Source organism: Neolamprologus multifasciatus, chromosome 8 (genome assembly GCF_963576455.1).
Source record: "Neolamprologus multifasciatus chromosome 8, fNeoMul1.2, whole genome shotgun sequence".
Lineage (NCBI taxonomy): Eukaryota > Metazoa > Chordata > Actinopteri > Cichliformes > Cichlidae > Neolamprologus > Neolamprologus multifasciatus.
This window is the reverse complement of record NC_140446.1, coordinates 2,884,200-2,902,258: the sequence shown is the minus strand read 5'-3', so window position 1 is coordinate 2,902,258 and position 18,059 is coordinate 2,884,200. Positions and strand designations below refer to the sequence as shown.

Genomic DNA, 18,059 nt, shown 5'->3' with positions numbered 1-18,059 from the left:
GAGGCAACACTGCCAACCATTGTTCCACTGTGACCCAGACAGTATTTGAGAGCTTTTCAGACATTAATCAGGCTTCAGCTGCCCCGCCCCCTTGTATAAAGTCAGTATCATGTCTGATTGCACAGAATAGCCTATGACTTAATAACATGCAGTCCAATTTTATTTATATAGCACCAAATGACAACAACAGTCACCTCGAGGTGCTTTATTTTAAGGTAAGGACACTACAATAAAACTAGAAAGTACAACAATGAAATGACCCCCTGTGAGCAAACACCTGGTGACAGTGGGAAGGAAAAACTCCTTTTAACAGGAAGAAACCTTCATCAGGAGTCTTGCACCACCTTTTCCATGTTGTTCTGTTTTCTCCACTAAATTTTGTACGCCGTAATATTTATTTTAAAGCTTTAGTTACTTCTATCCTAAAATCTCCAAAATTCTAAGTACCAAAATATATTAGCTCTATAAACATTCAAAATTAAATATTAATTAATGCATAATATCATGATTCTGCATAATGAGCACGGTTTGTTTATTTTGATCCTAAATCTTTTGGAATATAAAATTAGAGTTATGCTGATTTTGGCTGCATGACAGCCAGAAATTTGTGCCCCAACAGGCACTGAATGATTGTTTCCAACTTTTTGAAACCAGTCTTTTAAACTAAATTACACATGTCTCTTATCTATTCTTTAACTTAAGATCTGATATGACATAGGGCCTCTAAACGTGCTATGCCACCTTGCTGATATGCATTGAGAATAGCTGTGTGTCAACACATGATGTGTAAATGCATTAGTTTGGCACAAAGCCATCAGCTAAAAAAAATGAAAGAATGTTTTCTTTGTTGTTAATTGTTTAATATGTTTTATTTAAATTTACACTCATTTATATTTGAGGTTATCGTTATTTTAAATGAACTTTTACTTCAAGATATGTTTTGTCATACTGAGTGACATACCATCCCACTTGTACGCCTTTTAACCGGCGCCAAAGGTTTCAGTTCATACTCCAATCCAGAAGGTGGTGCTAACGCACCTGAAGTCAGCTCCCCGTGCACTGTTCACCAAAGAAGAGCAGCAAAAAGGAGACAATAAACGAAGTGGATCTTCAATACCGCAACACAGAGACGGTCTTATGAATTAAACCCAGAAATTAAACCCCTCGAAGTCTATCAGCACCAGGAGATCGATTAAAAACGAGAGCGCTGGTAAGAAAAATCAGATTTAACGCGCAGTGACTCTCCGGGAGGAAACGGCTAGCTGCTAGCTCATCGTAGGGGGTGGATGAAGAAACGAGTTACACAAAAACGGAGCATCTCATCTCTTGTCAATCCCAAACGGCAAACAAATGACAAAAGACCATAGTTTGGCTATTTATTAGTTAATAATGAAGTATTAACGCGAATGAAAAAGGCGGAACCCAATAGCGAGGATTGAAGCGGATACCCGGACGGTTTACAGCGCGCACACAGCCAAGTTATTTTTACAGTAAAAAATCTTTTTTTATTCAGTCTGTGACAAAAACTGCGATGAAATGCAGTATTTGGGCGCTTTTATGGATTATATAGGCCCGAATTAGATGAGCTGAGCCTGAATTGGGGGCCGCAGAAGGCCGCAGCCGCAGGGGGGGAAGAGAGCAGCTGGCGAGTCGGACGGTTTCCAGCTCTTTGTCTGAACCGGAAGTGCAGAAACATTGACATCCTGTTGAGGCCGATCCCCCCCCCCCAAAAAATCATGATTTTGTTTGTTTTTTTTAGACTGCAGCAAATCCAGTATTATCCAGTATTATCGTACTTTAACGATTATTAATAAACATATGAAAATACAAACAAATGAAGAAAAATGGCACCTCAGAAATGATTACATATCCAAGGATATTGTAGAACTTCTCTATAAAGGACAAGAAGTCATTAATCTGGTGATTTAGCCTAGTTTATTCCTAGTTTGTACTATGTGTTTCCAGCAGTGTAAAATATTCATCTTTTTATAAAGGTATAAAAACACGGCACTTCCACATTATTTTAAACTGAAAATCTGAACATAACCTGCTCCCAACAATTTGTTTTTATTCTGCTGGCTGCAGATTTTGTGCTGTTTAGGGTTTGAGAGTAAAGAATATTATAATTCTTTACTCTATACTCTTCTTACTTTATAAAAAACAGAATTCAAACATAGGCTTATGTACAAGCAAGTAAATTGTAGGTTAAGATCAGATGATGCTTATAGAACAATAAAATTGTTTGCTGTTGCGGATCTATTTTTATTACTGGTGCTCATCAGGGAAACACAAAGACTTTAGAAGCTACTGAAAATCTTTAGACCCTCCCACTGATTCCCCAGAGGTCTGCAGCAGGTACCACAAAGCAGGATTTTGTATTTCATACCCCTAACCCTCCAGATTAGAGATCAGCACGTATGAAATCTCTGCCTCAATTCACCATGAAATAGCATCATCATTCCTGGAAGATCCCTTGGATCTCTGTGTGTGAACAGTAGAAGGTTCTAAAGAAATAAATGCAATTTTATTTCTTGCCTGTTTTTTTCCTGTTGGTAGCAAACAGTTTTACAATTTCATTGTTTTACTGGCATGATCCTAAAACAGGCCATGTAAACTGTACTTGCTGATCTCATATTAAATTTGTACTTAGACTGAGCCTATGCTTGAAGTCAGTTTTTATATTTAATCTGTACTCTCAAATGAGTCTGAAGCTGATAGAATAAAAACGAAAACTGCTAGGAGCGAGCAGGTTTGATTTAAATCAGCTGGAATCACCACATTTTCACTGATTCTTTTCTTTACAGCATGTTTTATGTGTGCAATTTGTTAAGCCGTGCTTTACTAAAATCACTGACTAAAGTGAAAACTGTGACTTGCTTTGTTACAGGAAACTGCGTGTATTAATTTGATGATTTAGAAAATGTACAAATGTTATGCTTGATTCTAATCTGCTGCCGTTTATCCTGATCATCAGTGTTAGGAAAAGTCAAAAAGCCTTCAAAATTGATGTGCAGGGAAAGAAGCATGAGCATCATATTGCATTCAGGGGTGTTTCTTAAGACGTAATGTAGATAGATATAGATAGATAATCTAGCCTTAGTTTGCCTATTGGCCATTCATTAAAAAAATAAGAAAAACAAAAGGAATAAAAGCGTTCTGCATAAAATTGGCTTTACTTTTTTATGGTTAATGCTACATTTTTGTTCAGCCTGTTGAATTAAAGCTGAGAATCTGCTCTTCAGCTGGATTTAGCTGTCGACACAGTTACATCCCTAACTTGTTTTTGTTTTTCCTGCAGATGTTTAATAGCTGTCAGTGATTACAGAAGTTCCTCATGAGTGAAACCCCAGTCTGGACCAGCATGAACCCGGAGACCCTCCACATAAAGGAGGAACAGGAGGAAATCTTGACCAGCCACGAGGAACAGCAGAGTAGTGGTCTGGAGGAGGCGGATATCATTAAGGTCATAATCACTGCAGTTCCTGTGAAAACTGAAGATGATGAAGAAAAACCTCAGTTCTTACCCTTTCATCAAAGCCAAGCTGAGGACAACAGAGATACAGAGCCTGAGAGCGATGGACCAGAACCGAGCAGTGACCCGGATCTTCAAAGTGAGTTTAAACCTGATACTGATGAAAAGGTTTCAGACTATTCTGAGACTACTGATGAGTCTGGACCTGAAAACGAAGACAGCGATGGCGGCTGGAAGGAGGGCAGTGCACTGGAGTCAGACTTAAATATGGATGGGGACTGTAATGCGGCAAAAAAATTCTTAAGCTGCACTTTGTGGGGTCAGCAGTTTATCTACAAGCAGTGTCTTCAGAAACAGCTGACATGCCATTCAGGACAAACTCCTTCCAGCTGTTTGGTTGATAACAGCTGCGAGGTAAAGCAAAACGTAGATTCCCAGGTGGTGGCCCCAACAGGTGTGAAACAGTTTATCTGCGAGTTGTGTAGTGAAGTATTTTACCGAAAATCAGAATTTAAGAGGCACAAGAAAATGCACAACGGGGGGAAGGCATTCAGTTGCGACTATTGCGGTAAAGGATTTAACCGAACGTCAGATCTCAGGACACACATGAGGGTCCACACAGGTGAGAAACCCTTTAGCTGTAGTAGCTGTGGACAGAGATTCAACCAAAAGATACACCTTAAGACGCACATGAGAATTCACACCGGAGAGAAACCGTTTGTTTGCGAGGAGTGCGGTAAAAGGTTCAGCCAGCAGGGAAATCTGACAACTCACATGCGAGTCCACACCGGAGAGAAACCGCTTGCCTGCGAAGACTGTGGGCAAAGGTTTAACCAGCAGACGCATCTTAAGGCACACATGCGAGTGCACACAGGAGAGAAACCCTTTCAATGTAGTGAATGTGATAAAACGTTTAAACGAAAGACGCACCTTAAGACCCACATGAGAGTCCACACTGGAGAGAAACCTTTCGGTTGCAAGGACTGCGGTAAAAGGTTTTACCGAAACACAGATCTTAAGACTCACTTGAGAGTCCACACGGGAGAGAAACCGTTTGGATGCGACGAGTGCGGCCAGAGGTTCAACCAAAAGACGCATCTTAAGGAGCACATGAGGCTCCACACGGGAGAGAAACCCTTTCACTGCAACAAATGCGGCAAGAGATTTAATCGTAAGACGCATCTTAACTCACACATGAGAGTCCACGCAGAATGAAAACGTCAAGGCTGCTCGGTTTGTTGTAAAAGACTATTTGCCGTGTGGAGGCAAGTCTGCAAGAACCACAGCATTTTTTTTTATTGTCCTGTAACGTTTACGTTTTTTAAGCTTTCTTTAGTGCGTAGTTCAGAATATTTTAAACAAAATTATATTTGCTTCATCTGCTGGATGTTTAATGAAATACTAATGCTGAGGCTTCTTTAGTTTCCCTAAGCTAACCTCAGGTTTTGTTATTTAAAGAACTCAAGTAGAAAACAACTGTACTGTTACTAAAAACACTTAATTTAAGCCTGCGCTACGTATTAACTCTCTGTTGGGCTCTGTTGTATGTCAGTCCACACCAATACTTGTGCTCGTACAAAGACTTTTTTATAATGTGTTTTGATGTTTAAGCAGTGAGTCTGAATGAAACTAATCTGAACAGAAAACATCATTTAAAAACTGTTATGGTCGATTACTATGGTAGTCCCTATTAGGGTTGGGCAATTGGACGAATATATCGACTAGTTTTATTTATTTGTTTGCCCATGAGTAAGTTTGCTAATAATGACGGAGCTAATAGAAGCAGTCAACAGAAAAAAAAAATAATAGCGCTGTTTTAACAGCACCCTCTTTCATCTGCGAGTTAATGCCCCCACCTCAGAGAACGCCCAAGTGCTTGTTGATGGAGCTGTAGAAGCTGTTGATAGCCTAGCATACTCAGCCGGATGGTGGACACGTGCATGCTCATGCAAGTTAGTCGTGTTTGAGTATTTTGCTCGAACTATACGTCTGCACAAGTGGCACACCGCTTTGGTTACATCCTTTGGTTTACCTCTTTCATCTGGTTTAAAGCCAAAGAAATCCCAAATTGGCAACTTTTAGTGCTGTCAACGTTAACACTCCTTCATCATAACTAACGTGATTAACAATTAACCCATCTGGAGGCGCAGACTGAGTCAAAATCCCTGAAATGTCTCTGTCAACGCATTTCGGCAGTTTGTCCTAATTTTGTTCATTCTGCACTCCAGATGGGTCGAGAGCGTTAAAAAGTTTAATCGTGATGACGGCGTTTAAGCCGCATTAACGCTGACAGCGTTTTTTTGCTTTGTTTTTTTGGAAATTAGTTCATCCATGTTTGAACTTCTTCTGTGTTGTAAACGTGCATGATTACATAGCCCCGCCCATCAAGACGGCTGCGCATGCACGAATATATGGCCCATCGGCGATTGTTGGACTGACGATTGCCGGTTGGAAAATTTTTACATATCGCCCAACCCTAGTTCCTATGTAGCATCACTAAACGAATGTTTTTCTTCTTTTACTATGTGCTACTGGCAGGTTCACTGAAAAATACTACTTTGTAACATAATATACATTTCAGCCAATCCTGTTTGTAAAATGTATGTACTGTAATGTAAATGACTTTCAGATTCAGCTGCCTGTTGACGAGAACACTACTACATGTACTGCTGTATTTGCATGTTGTCTCTCAAAGTGTTTTATTAAAGGTGTGTTCCTGTAACGCATCAGAATGTTCTCAGACTTACCTTTTTGTTACAGTAACAGGATGTGATTCTTCTTCTTCAGTTTTTCAGTGTTTTGGTGAGACTGTCCTCAACAAAACAGGTGGGTTGTTTTTTTTTTTTTAATTAAAGCTGTTATTAGGACTAGTTAGATCTTAAAGGTAAGTGCAAAATATTGGCAGAACTCAAAATCCTGTAGCCTAGAGACCGGAGGAGCTTGTTAACATTTTCCAACGCTACCCGGATGTTGTTTTAACAAGTTTATCAGCATGTGAGGTCAAGTCATATAACCTTCATTGGATGTAATAATATCAAATATTTGCAAAGCACTTAAAAGTTATAAAACCACACATAAAGATGAATACATGTTCCACATGGGACGGGTGGGCAAAAAGAAGCTTTTGACCTAACTAAAGCTAAAGTTTAGTTAGGTCAAAAATTCAAACTATAAATGCTCGAAAGGAAACAGGCTATTCGTGCCCAGTGAAGGGAATCCAAGGAACAGCTTACATTAATTAAGCTAACGGTTAAGAGGAAGGAAAACTATACAACTATACAAATGACTATCAAAAGAAGAGTTAACCTCCTAGGACCTGGCGTCCACATATGAGGTAATCACATTTTGGGTTATTTAGAGCAAAATACTCAATTTTGCTCTACAAGGGCCTGATACCCACTTACGAGGACATTATACTGCTACTGTTCTATCAAAATTTTAAATGAATATCCTCATATGTGGCTCTCATTTTTCTTAGAAACAAAAATTAGATAAAAAAAAAAATCGGGTAATTCTTTGCTTTTACATTCATCACGTTCCAATCATACGGAGCCCCGCAGGGGACATGGGAGAAAAAAAATTAAGACGGACTTTTGCGAGATCTCGCAAAACTTTTGCGAGATCTCGCAAAAGTTGAATTCCAACAATGGCGGCAGCTACTTAGTTGTAATATTACTCTTTCTGGGTCACAAAATACACTTTTAAGATATTTTGAGGCGTGAATGTAGTTGTGTAAACGTCAGATACCTGCTCGGTTTACAAGACATCATATTTGCAAAAGTGCTCCGACGTTTTCGGAGATCTAACACCCACTAGCTCGAAGCTAACGGGAGGTTGAAACCTACTACAGCCGGGAGAAACACCGCTCTCCCGGCACATCGTGCCTCGACCTCCCGGTCGGCTTCGAAGACTGCGGCTTGCGAGATTCCGAGTTTGTTTTGTGAGATCTCGCAAAAGTTTTAGTTTTACGATTCCTGAAGACTACTTAAAAATAACAGGAAGCTTCCTCAGAGAGTTCAGAGTGTGCTGAAGAACAAACACACCCATCATCACACCAAATATCAACTTTCAAGCTTTTTAGAATTGTACAAACTCTGTTCTTGCTTATAAACTGCATTTTCATGTCTCTTGACACATGTCAATGAATCACTGCACTCTGTTGTTACAGACAAAGAGTGCAACACCACAACCAGCTTTTCCGGTCATTTATTCAGCCACAAAACAGCAGTTTGTGCAAAAATAAAGACATAATTATTCTCAGACAGTAGTTTTAAAAGAAGTAATTTCTTTCTTGTTGCTGTTAGCATAATTATCCACAATCCTCTTACATCAGCCTGCAAAAAAGCATTTTACCACTCTCTTACACAAAACTCTCCAAACTGCATCTGGGCTTTGAAGCCACAATTTCTGCATTTTTAAAGCATCACCTGTGGGGTTTAATAGTGTGATCAGGACCATCATTAAACTCCTGTCTAACTAACTTGGATGAAATCACATCCTCTGAACACGTACAGTGATGATGACCCTGAATCATAAAATGTCCACCGCCATGCTTCACAGGTGGTATGAGGTGGTTCTCCTGAAAAGCTGTCTTTGGCGTGTTTCAACATGTTTAATACTCCAGTTGCCAAATAACTCCACCTTAGTTTTTTTTTAAAGCACAGTATTTCAAAAAAACCTGGTCCTAAATGCTGATCCTGGCGAGAAAAGTCTGACCCTTGATGATGAAGTTTCACCTTTTTCTCTCTAAGGTGGTTCTATTCATTGACACCTAATCCAGCTCTCATTGTATTTCTGAATTTGTAACAAATATAGAAGAAATGAAGCAACAGATTAAAAAATAATAATAAAAAGGTATAAAAATACTATGTTATTGTTAAAAAACAAATAAACAAACAAAATTCTATCACGTATGGACCCTCATATGTCTTTTCAGATTTCCCTGTCTGGTGAATCTTTCGCTACAAACTCCACAGCTAAATGGTTTCTCTCCAGTGTGGATGCTCGTGTGCCTCTTGAGATGCGCATGGCGACGAAACATTTTATTGCAGTCGTTACAGCCAAATGGTTTCTCTCCTGTGTGAACTCTAAAGTGTTGTTTGAGATGAGTCTTTTGGCTAAACTTTTGACCACAAAAAGAACACTCGAATGGTTTCTGTCCCGTGTGGACACTCGTGTGTCTCTTAAGAGTATTCTGATGTCTAAATGTTTTGCCACAAATGTCACAACCAAACGGTTTCTCTCCCGTGTGAACTATCGTGTGTCTCTTCAGAACCTCCTGTTGTGGAAATCTTTCGCCACAAACGTCACAAACAAAAGGTCTCTCTCCTGTGTGGACTCTCATGTGCCTTATGAGATGCATGTTGCAACTAAATGCTTTATCACAGCTGTCACAACCAAATGGTTTCTCCACAGTGTGTAACTTAGCATCTGACAGCTGTATACCTCCATCCTCTTCTGGATTCCTCCCTTTGGCTGAGTTGCTGTTTGGAGCTTCAGCCTCTGAGATGTGTTCAGTTTGGCTTGGCTGAAGCTCCAAGGACATATATTTCTTTTCATCATCTTCACTCTTTACAAGGAAGTTGGTGATATTGGTCTCCTCCAGGTCTTCCTCCTGACTTCTGCAGAGTTTCCGCTGTTCCTCCTTTATGTAGAGATGCTCTGCTTCCTGCTGGTCCAGACTCGGGCTCCATGGAACCTCTTCTTTAATCACCAGCAGCTGCTGAACATCTGCAGGCACCGATGAAACACGCATGCACATTATGGACTGTAACTTTGGTTAAAAGAGCCAATATATTATGTTTTTAATAGGCATGATAAGCAATGCATACAGAGGTGTTTTTAAATAAGTATTTTCGATTTTTGTGTTTTATGTTTCCAGTTAAAAGTATCTTCTTCTTCTTTTTTTTATTAAAACAAGGGGACAGTAAGAAGCTCTAAAGATTTTTTGAAGAGCATCTGAAGTCTTCGTCTTCCTCTGATGAGCATCTACAAACACACTGACTCTTAAGAGCTTCTTTATTCCAGGTTTTTTTCATGCTCCTAAAACACGTTTAGTGACACGTTTGTTAAATTACACACGCTGTATTTTTTCTTGCCTTTAAAAAGAAATCTCTATTTTGTCCTAATGACAAATTCACTTCATATAACTTCTTTTATTACTGGAAAGTGATTTTCTTCTCACACTTTACTAATAATTAAAACACAAATGACAAAACACATACGCCTAATACATCTGTGAAGTAGCGTAAAATAAGCAGCATGGAAAGTGATAGTAAGACAGCATCTGCAGACTGTTCAAGTTTCTTTTAAATGTTCTTTATTTTCTGGTGTCGCCTTTCAACAATTTGTATCACAAAAACATAAGAACCTCTCACCTGCTTTATATAGAATTCCACTCACACCTGGATCTCATTAACCTTTGGGAAAAAAAGGGTAGACTAAATAACACAGTCTAGACAAAGAAACAGGGTTAGTTGGGTGAATGAGTTTGTTTTTCCACTTAACAAACTCATCCACCCAACTAAACAGTTTGAAAAGTCAATCTTCACTTAATCTGACTCATGAGGTTATTTTAAATGAAATAAACAATTTTACACAAAAGAAACACCCCTTCATTTGGTTACACCCAATTGACATAATCAGTGACATCATATCCTATAAAATCAGGAAGTACTGGGGCGGCCCTTCCCACACACCTGTTTTACACATAGGACCTGCTCAAAGGAACAGACAATGGTAAGTGTAACCAAACTACATAAACAAATGAAAGATCCAAATCAATTAATGATAAAGTGACATTTAGTTTTAAGTACATTTGCACAGATGAAATGAATATAACCAATGCTACCACAAACCGACCCGGGATAGTATGTAGAGCCAAGTGTTTACATTAAAGCATTATGATAGACTATAGGATAACAGAACACAAAATAACAATATATGCAAGTGACAAATGGCAAATGAATTGTGTCCTAGCCACTTTGTCACAACATCTAATATTATAATTCTATTTACTTTATTTAAAAAAAACACTAGACCTCTTCAGGTTTCTGATTGGTCAAAAGCAGCAACGCTACCTCTTTTACCTACTCAGCGAGATTAAGAAACCCTGTGCTTACTTATCAAGCTGATAACCGCTTTTGTATGACCTCTTAGTCTGACTGCAGGCCAGATAAGGAAAAGACATCCTGGGTAAACTCAGGGTGTTTTGTAGTATAGGCCCCAGAAGTGTATCTTAATCAGCATATATAAATACAATGACAAGGAAAACAACATATCAGCAAACTGCCTCGCACTCGAGTAATTTCACATTTTGATGTTTAAATTATAATATTATATTTCAAGGTCAACACCTGGATGGATTCTCTCAATTCTTTAGTTTATTACTTCCTTATTATCTCCTATAGCAGAGCATACATTGAAGCATCCTTTATCAAAGAAAAAAGAGGAAGTGCCGTCCCAGCCTGTAGGATTAAAGCTGTTGTGACTTGTTGGCTTATCATCTGTCAAACAGATCTCTCACAAATGGTATCAAATCATTTTGAGTCAAAAAGAAGCTGCAATCAGTTTTTGGCAATGTGACCTTTACATTATTTTTAAATTATTTTTCCAGTTAATATTTTTAAGAAATTCTCTTTCAAGAGCAAAATAGTTCTACAGTGAGATTTTAAGTAGCTAAAAAGAGTGGATTATGATGTATGCAGTACACGATACTGCAGAACAGGTCATTTTTAAATTATTATTATTTTTATAACCACTGCATAAATCCTCTTGACTATGTTTTTGGCACCGATGAGCAACTAATCTCAACGTGACCCACATTTTATTGTAGACAGTGTAGATTTTTTACCTTTATATTTCCAACTTTGATACTTAGATACTGTTTACACAGACTGTGTTTACACACAGTGGGGATAAAACACGCGGGGCAAAGTGTTTAAGATGAGCTTTTTGTAGTTCGTCTTCTGTGTGGGATTTAAGGAGCGACTCATATTAAGAGAAGCTGAGGAGTTCTGTTCACCAGCCCTGCAGGGAGCTCGCAGTTATCCGTCTCCTCCACATGAAAGCTGAGATTTTTCCTTCTTTACTTACTTTGGTTTCTATCCACATCCTGCAGCTGACGGAGTTTAACCTCGGACTTTTCTTCTAAATCCAGACTCTCGGTCTTGTGCTCTCGATGATAATCCACTTCGTTCATGTTTGTTTTCTTCCTTAAATAAGCTGCAGGCTCCTTAAAGATGAACCAGGCATGCGCAGAATCGATCACCACGGATCACCAAAACAGAGGTCTTCTGTGTTTTAAACAGGCACCTGCGCAGACACCTTCACCCCATCTATGATTTTTACTGGTGGTGTGCAAACAAGGAACCGATGCATTACCACCACTAACTGCTCTGGAGTGTGGATCGGACCTTCAGACACGTTTATACTCTGCGTCCTTCAAAGGAGAACAACAAAGGGGCACATATATACTCACAGGCCACTTTATTAGGCACACTTGCTCAACTGCTCTGAAACACAAATATCTAATAATCAGCCAGTCACATTGCACCGGCTCGATCCATTTAGGCATGCTGACATGGGCAAAACGACCTGCTGAAGTTCAGGTTGATGCATCAGGCTGGGGGAGAGGATTTAAGTGACTTTGAATGTGGTTGTTTGTAAATCTTTGTAGGTGTTAGAGATCAGAGGAGAAGCACCAGACTGCTTTGAGCTGATAGGAAGTCAGCAGATAAATAAAAAAAAACTTGTTACAACCACCGTTTGCTGAAGAAGATCTCTGAATGCACAACACATTAAACCTTGACCACATTGGGGGCCACTCCTGTGAGCTAACAACAGGAAACTGAAGACTGGGAAACACTGATGAGTCTTAACTCTGCTGCAAGATTCAGACTATAGGGTCGGAATTTAGTGCAAACATGAATGCATGGATAAATCCTGCCTTCAGCAGAATAAAAGCTGCACTTGGTTTGTAGCACAGGTGTCTATAATTACAGCGGTCTTCAGAGCAGGGAAGAAATATTTGGATTTGTGGAAATTTTTACGGTGGCCCTGAGAGGCCAAACGGACTGCAACTTCAGAAAACACTTGCAAAAAGGAAAATGCTGCAAAAAGAAAAACGCTGTAAAAGCACACAAAATACAACGGAAATAGGAAAAAACACAATGGAAATGTTTCTGGGGAGACAACCCGACGGACCAGTTGCACGAACCAAAACATGCTAACAAGTGCGCTGGGACTGGGAGACACTTCAAAGAAGTGGAGGAGAGGTAGATGTGTTGTAATCATATGATTCTAATACAGATATCTGGAATATACATACATGTTTTGGTTCGTGCAACTGGTCCGTCGTAGAAAAGTGCTACATGAGAAGCAGACTATTTACCATTTAGTTTTAGCTGTTGGACTGATGTCCTCATAGTTGAATCTGGAATACTTCGGGATAGAGTTTGTGGTTGACTCAGTGACTGGAAGGTGTCCAAGTCGAAATCTTCTCCCACCCATCGCGGTGAGCTGACAGATGGTATGAGTTGTTAGTACTGATATATCTGGTTTTCACCTAATATCACACTGCATTATACACAAACATCTCCACTTGTTGTTTGTTCAGAGGCAGCATCGCATGCCTAAGCCATGTTGACATGTTCTTTTCAGACAGCTGAGATGTTCTGCTGGCAACACTTCCAAACCAACCATGTTCAGTGTGAAGATTTAACATGCTGAGGCCTGTAGAGTTTTTTGTTCTCTGAGCACTGCACTTGGGATGAAACTGCTGCGAACATTAACATTTACCTTGAATATTTTTCACTTATGAATAAGAGAATAATATTTTTAATTGTACAATGACAGCCTTCTTTGGAAATGACCTCATAACCTTCGCAGCTTGATGGACAGCAACAGCTAAATTCTCCAGGATCATTGCTGATGTTTTTCCTGCCAGAGGAGGTCTGCTATTATTAGTTATTAGTCAGAAGTGTGTTGGCAACGTGCTACGTGGTCAGCCACCACACCCTGTAATGTCACACTGCCAAGTTCTCATCTTTTTCCTTGAATCTTTGTGTGGCAATATCTAGATTCACTGTAGGTGTTTTACATGAGTATTAATGTAAACAGAAAGAAGAGATGTGTTTGTTGTCATACAAACAAAATTAACAATTAATAACATTTAAAATCCAACCAGAATTATTCTTTAAAGCCAGCCATTTTAACATCATCTCTTATATTTGCAAGAACAATGTTATTTGAAAAATACTGTATATGTACAGTTTCAGACATCTAGATGTTCACATTTGTAGATCCACAGTTTCTGTCTTCTTTGGACTCTATTGCCTTTCCTGGACTGTTATTGGGGCTGATGGTGACCCCTGTTGACCTGGTAATAGACGTGCATTTCACTAAACTTTAATTTCAGGCTTTATTACAAACACACCTCATGGGTGGAGGACAGTTTAAGCAAATAAACTGCAAAAAAGAGAAATAGAAAATACATATTGTATTTTCTATTCACTGTCAGACAACCAGTGTGCTCATTTAAGTGCAATGAAAAATCATCCAAATTAAAAAAAACTCCTTATTCATACTGCTAATGCTCTATAACCACAAACAAATCCAAAAACATTGTTCAATTATTATTAGTGTAAAAAAAAATTAAATGTGTGGTAATCTGCAAATAAGGAAGAAACAGTTTTTATTCCATCTTTAAGACAGTTAATTGTGAAGGAAGCAACAAGACTGAAATTCCAGAGGCCTGCACTATGAGGAAAAAAAACTCAGCATATTTAGGATTTATTAAACTAACATTTGCAATCAGGATCAATAAGTCAGCCCAGTCTAGCTACGAGCACTTTTACATAAAGAGGCAGTGGGCAGCATATCACCAGGCACAGACAGACAGGTCTACTGGCAACAGAGCAGCATATTTTACACATGAAGAGCAAACTACAAATCAGAAATACTAGTCACAAGAACATCGTCTGTGAAGTGCTCTACAGCAGCGGTCCCCAACCCCCGGGCCTTGGACCGGTACCGGTCCGTGAGTTGTTTGGTACCGGGCCGCGAGAGTTGAGGCTCAGGTGTGAAATGTATGGTTTTCAGGGTTTTTATCGGTTTTCAGTGTTATTTTGTTATTGTTTTTATCGTTTACTCGGTTTTCCTGGGTCTTTTCACGTGTGTTATGAATAACTTTTTATCACTTTTTTCGGTACCGGTACTAGTTTTATTTTGTTGTATTTATCCGCGACACCTTAAAGGCCGGTCCGTGAAAATATTGTCGGGCATAAATCGGTCCGTGGCGCAAAAAAGGTTGGACACCGCTGCTCTACAGGCTGTCAGTCACCTACTTTTCGTTGTTTTGGGCAAATACTTCAAAATATCTACTAAAAATAATCATTTCTGCATGTCCTTTTTTTTAGGTTTTGTGCAGGTATTACTTTATAATGCATTAGTAATGAGAAATGTGTAATAAAAACTGTTCAGTAAAATTAGTACTTCATATTTAGCGCAGCCAGCAGACAGATTGTCATGCAGTGTTTATACATTCGATCAAAAATCAGTGAGACAGACTGAAAGGTGCCCGGTCCATCAAAGGCCAGAAAACAGCTACAGAAGTCAAGTGTTTATAACCCAAAAGGTTCGAGATGTTCAGGCACAAACTGACAGGCATGTGATTCAGTTGTTGAAGCTGCAGTTGTGTGTACACTCATGTGTCTCTTCAAACTTCCCTGTCTGGTATATCTTTCGCCGCAGACGCCACAGGAGAACGGCTTCTCTCCCGTGTGGACGCTCATGTGTCTCTTGAGAGTATTCTGCTGTCTAAATCTCTTTCCACACAGACCACATCCGAAAGGTTTCTCTCCTGTGTGAACTCGTGTGTGACTCTTCAGAACCCCTTGCTGTGCAAATCTCTCGCCGCAAACACCACAGCTGAATGGTTTCTCTCCCGTGTGGACTCTCGTGTGTGTCTTAAGGTGCGTATTGGAACTGAATGTCTTTCCACAGTCAACACAAACAAACGGTTTTTCTCCTGTGTGGACTCGCATGTGTCTTTTAAGAGTAAAATTAACTCTAAATCTTTTCCCGCAAGCATCACAGCCAAATGGAGTCTCTCCTGTGTGGACTCGTAAGTGTTCCTTAAAATTTGACTTCTGGCTGAACCTTTTACCACAAAAACCACAATCAAAGGGTTTTTCGCCTGTGTGAACTCTCATGTGCGTCTTAAAATGTGTCTTCCTGCTAAATTTCTCGCCACAAACGGCACAACAAAAAGGTTTCTCTCCAGTGTGGATTCTCATGTGTCTGTGGAGAGACTGCCTGTGGAGAAAACGTTTTCCACACTCAGAGCAGCTAAAGGTTTTTTTTGTAGTGTCACATCTCGCGTGACAATTTACACCTGACTCAGGTGACCTGCTTGCCTCCCAGTCATTGTCACTGTCTTCAGTTTCAGGTCTAAAATCTGACAAAGGTCCCTGCCATTCATCACCATCGTTACTGAGTTCAGTCTCAGAGGAGTCCGAATCATTTTCCACTTCATTAGGTTGTAAAGTACTTTTTGTATCAAGGTTTCTGGCTGATTCTGGTCCTCCACAGTCGTCTCCATCAGTCTCAGTTTTTATTTGTTTACTCGTTTGATGACAGTGAAGCTCTGAAGAATTAGGTTTCTCTTCACCATCTTCACTCTTCACAGGAGCAGCAGTGAACGGGAGCCTGCTGGTATCAGCATCCTCCTGCCCTTTAAAGTGTTCTGCTGTTTGAGTGGTGCACAGTTCCTCACGCTCCTCCTTTATGCGCAGGGGCTCTTGGGACCACTGGTCATCAGAGGGGCTCCATTCTGGGGGATTATTATTTATTTTACAAATATCACAACACAATAACCATATAAAACACAGATAAATAAAATAGCAGATAAGAACAAGAATAACCTGTCATTAAAATGTGAATAAAAAGGGTTAGAATAATGACTATTGTATGAGACAGGTTATTAAAAAACAGCAAACAGTAACAAAAACAAAACAAGCCCTTGAAACAATTACAATAAATAGAGGTCAACAAAAAAATACAGCAACCCCTTCATCACCGCCCCTAATCATGTGATCATCTGCTAATTTATCACCAGCTAGATGTCAGTAAAAAAAATTCTAAATTCATCTTAAGAGCTTGTTGTTTCTTTTGTTTAAAATAAAGATCCCTTCTTCCACCTTTTTGCTGCTCTTACTGCTTTTAATAGGAGCCACTGTTGCAACAAATGACTTGTTGGGGTGTAATCTGTCTCTGGTGAATAATATCAAGTTATTTTGAGCCAGAAGGGACAAACTGGAATCAGTTTTTACCAAGCTGACTTTCTATTTTACTTTTTATTATGATTTCTTATTATGTTTTTTGTGTTTTCAGGAGCAACCTGACCAAAAGGGAAGCAGAAATTTCACCAAATACAACCAAACAGTTCTATAAAGATAATTTAAGTGGCCAAAAAGCACTAAATTGAATACAATGTAGGTACAGTAATAGGTGTTTATTAAGAACAGGACAGGGCAGTTTAAGCAAATAAACTGCATAGGTGTGAGTGCAAATGGTTGTCTGTCCCTGTGTGTTAGCCCTGAGACAGACTGGCGACCTGTCCAGGGTGTACCCCGCCTCTCGCCCTATGACAGCTGGGATAGGCTCCAGCACCCCCCCCCCCCCCCCCCCCCCCCCCAACCCTGAAAAGGATAAGCGGAAGCCAATGGATGGATAGATGGATATATAAGTGAGCTGGCTTTATCCTGCATAAAACCATCTCACTAAAATCTATATTTATTAAGACGAGTAAAAATATTAGACATTAAAACACCTTGAATCAAATCAAATCGCCCTTTTACTTACGTTGAACTACAATATTAACGCTGTTGTTGTGTGCCCCGTCTAAAACGCCCGGGTACTACACAGGACCACCGATGGGTTCCGCCGTTTTTAAGTCGTTTTAACATCGATTTGTGGCACATTTACATCATTTAAAAAGGCCGGTTTGTAGGTGAAAAGTTTATTTCGCCCACCAGTACAACGAGCTAGCAGCTAGGAAGCCGTTTCCTTCCGGAGAAACATCTCACGTTAAATCTGTGATTTTCTCACCGGTAGTTTGGTTGGGATCAGCATCCTGCAGCTGATGCGGTTTGATCTGCGGCTTTCGTTCATAAGGCTGACTCACGGTGCCGTTACGTTGACGATAATCCGTTTCATTCATTGTTCTCGTCTTTAAAATCAACTGTAAGCTCGTTTGAATTGAACCAGGCGACTCGATCAGAAGATCGATGACTTCTATACGACCTCATCAATAGTTGGACAGGGCGCTCATTTTTCAGTGTTGTTGTGAAATGTATTTATTGGGGTGTTTTGGGCAGGCATTTGCGGAGGCACCTTTTTTTTTAATAGGAAAAAAACATAACAGCCACTTTTAAAATGTATTTTTAAACGTTTAATTATTTTTCATGCAGAAATTATAGACAAGAACATATGAATGATAACAAAATATAAGAAACAGTGTATATAATAATAATAGTCATACTCATAATAACAACAACAACAATAATAATGATAATTATTATTAATA

General features: G+C 39.5%; 3 protein-coding genes across 3 annotated transcripts; 1 reads left to right on the top strand and 2 right to left on the bottom strand.

The window, feature by feature from the left end:
- The first annotated feature begins 980 nt into the window (after positions 1-980).
- Positions 981-6,198, top strand: LOC146512190 (uncharacterized). Its single transcript, XM_085170523.1, has 2 exons — positions 981-1,210; positions 3,299-6,198. The coding sequence occupies exon 2, from the start codon at positions 3,335-3,337 to the stop codon at positions 4,685-4,687; it is 1,353 nt and encodes a 450-aa protein (XP_085026649.1). The 5' UTR covers positions 981-1,210; positions 3,299-3,334; the 3' UTR covers positions 4,688-6,198.
- On the bottom strand, positions 5,791-11,744 carry LOC146512189 (uncharacterized; the record flags this gene model as incomplete). Its single annotated transcript, XM_085170986.1, has 2 exons — positions 5,791-9,239; positions 11,583-11,744. Coding segments are annotated over 2 exons (1,023 nt in total), but the record flags the coding sequence as incomplete, so codon positions are not given.
- A 1,114-nt stretch (positions 11,745-12,858) lies between these two features.
- On the bottom strand, positions 12,859-17,644 carry LOC146512188 (uncharacterized). The gene is made up of 2 exons (XM_085170985.1): positions 17,582-17,644; positions 12,859-16,395 (listed from the first exon to the last, which is right to left on the bottom strand). The coding sequence occupies exons 1-2, from the start codon at positions 17,642-17,644 to the stop codon at positions 15,094-15,096; spliced, it is 1,365 nt and encodes a 454-aa protein (XP_085027111.1). The 3' UTR covers positions 12,859-15,093.
- Between the last annotated feature and the right edge of the window lie 415 nt (positions 17,645-18,059).

Coding starts and splice junctions, on each gene's coding strand:
- LOC146512190 (XM_085170523.1), top strand. CDS start 3,335: ATGAGTGAAACCCCAGTCTGGACCAGCATGAACCCGGAGACCCTCCAC.
- LOC146512188 (XM_085170985.1), bottom strand. CDS start 17,644: ATGAACGAAAGCCGCAGATCAAACCGCATCAGCTGCAGGATGCTGATC. Junction 16,396..17,581: donor TGATCCCAACCAAACTACCG/GTGAGAAAATCA, acceptor TTTTAATGACAG/GTTATTCTTGTTCTTATCTG.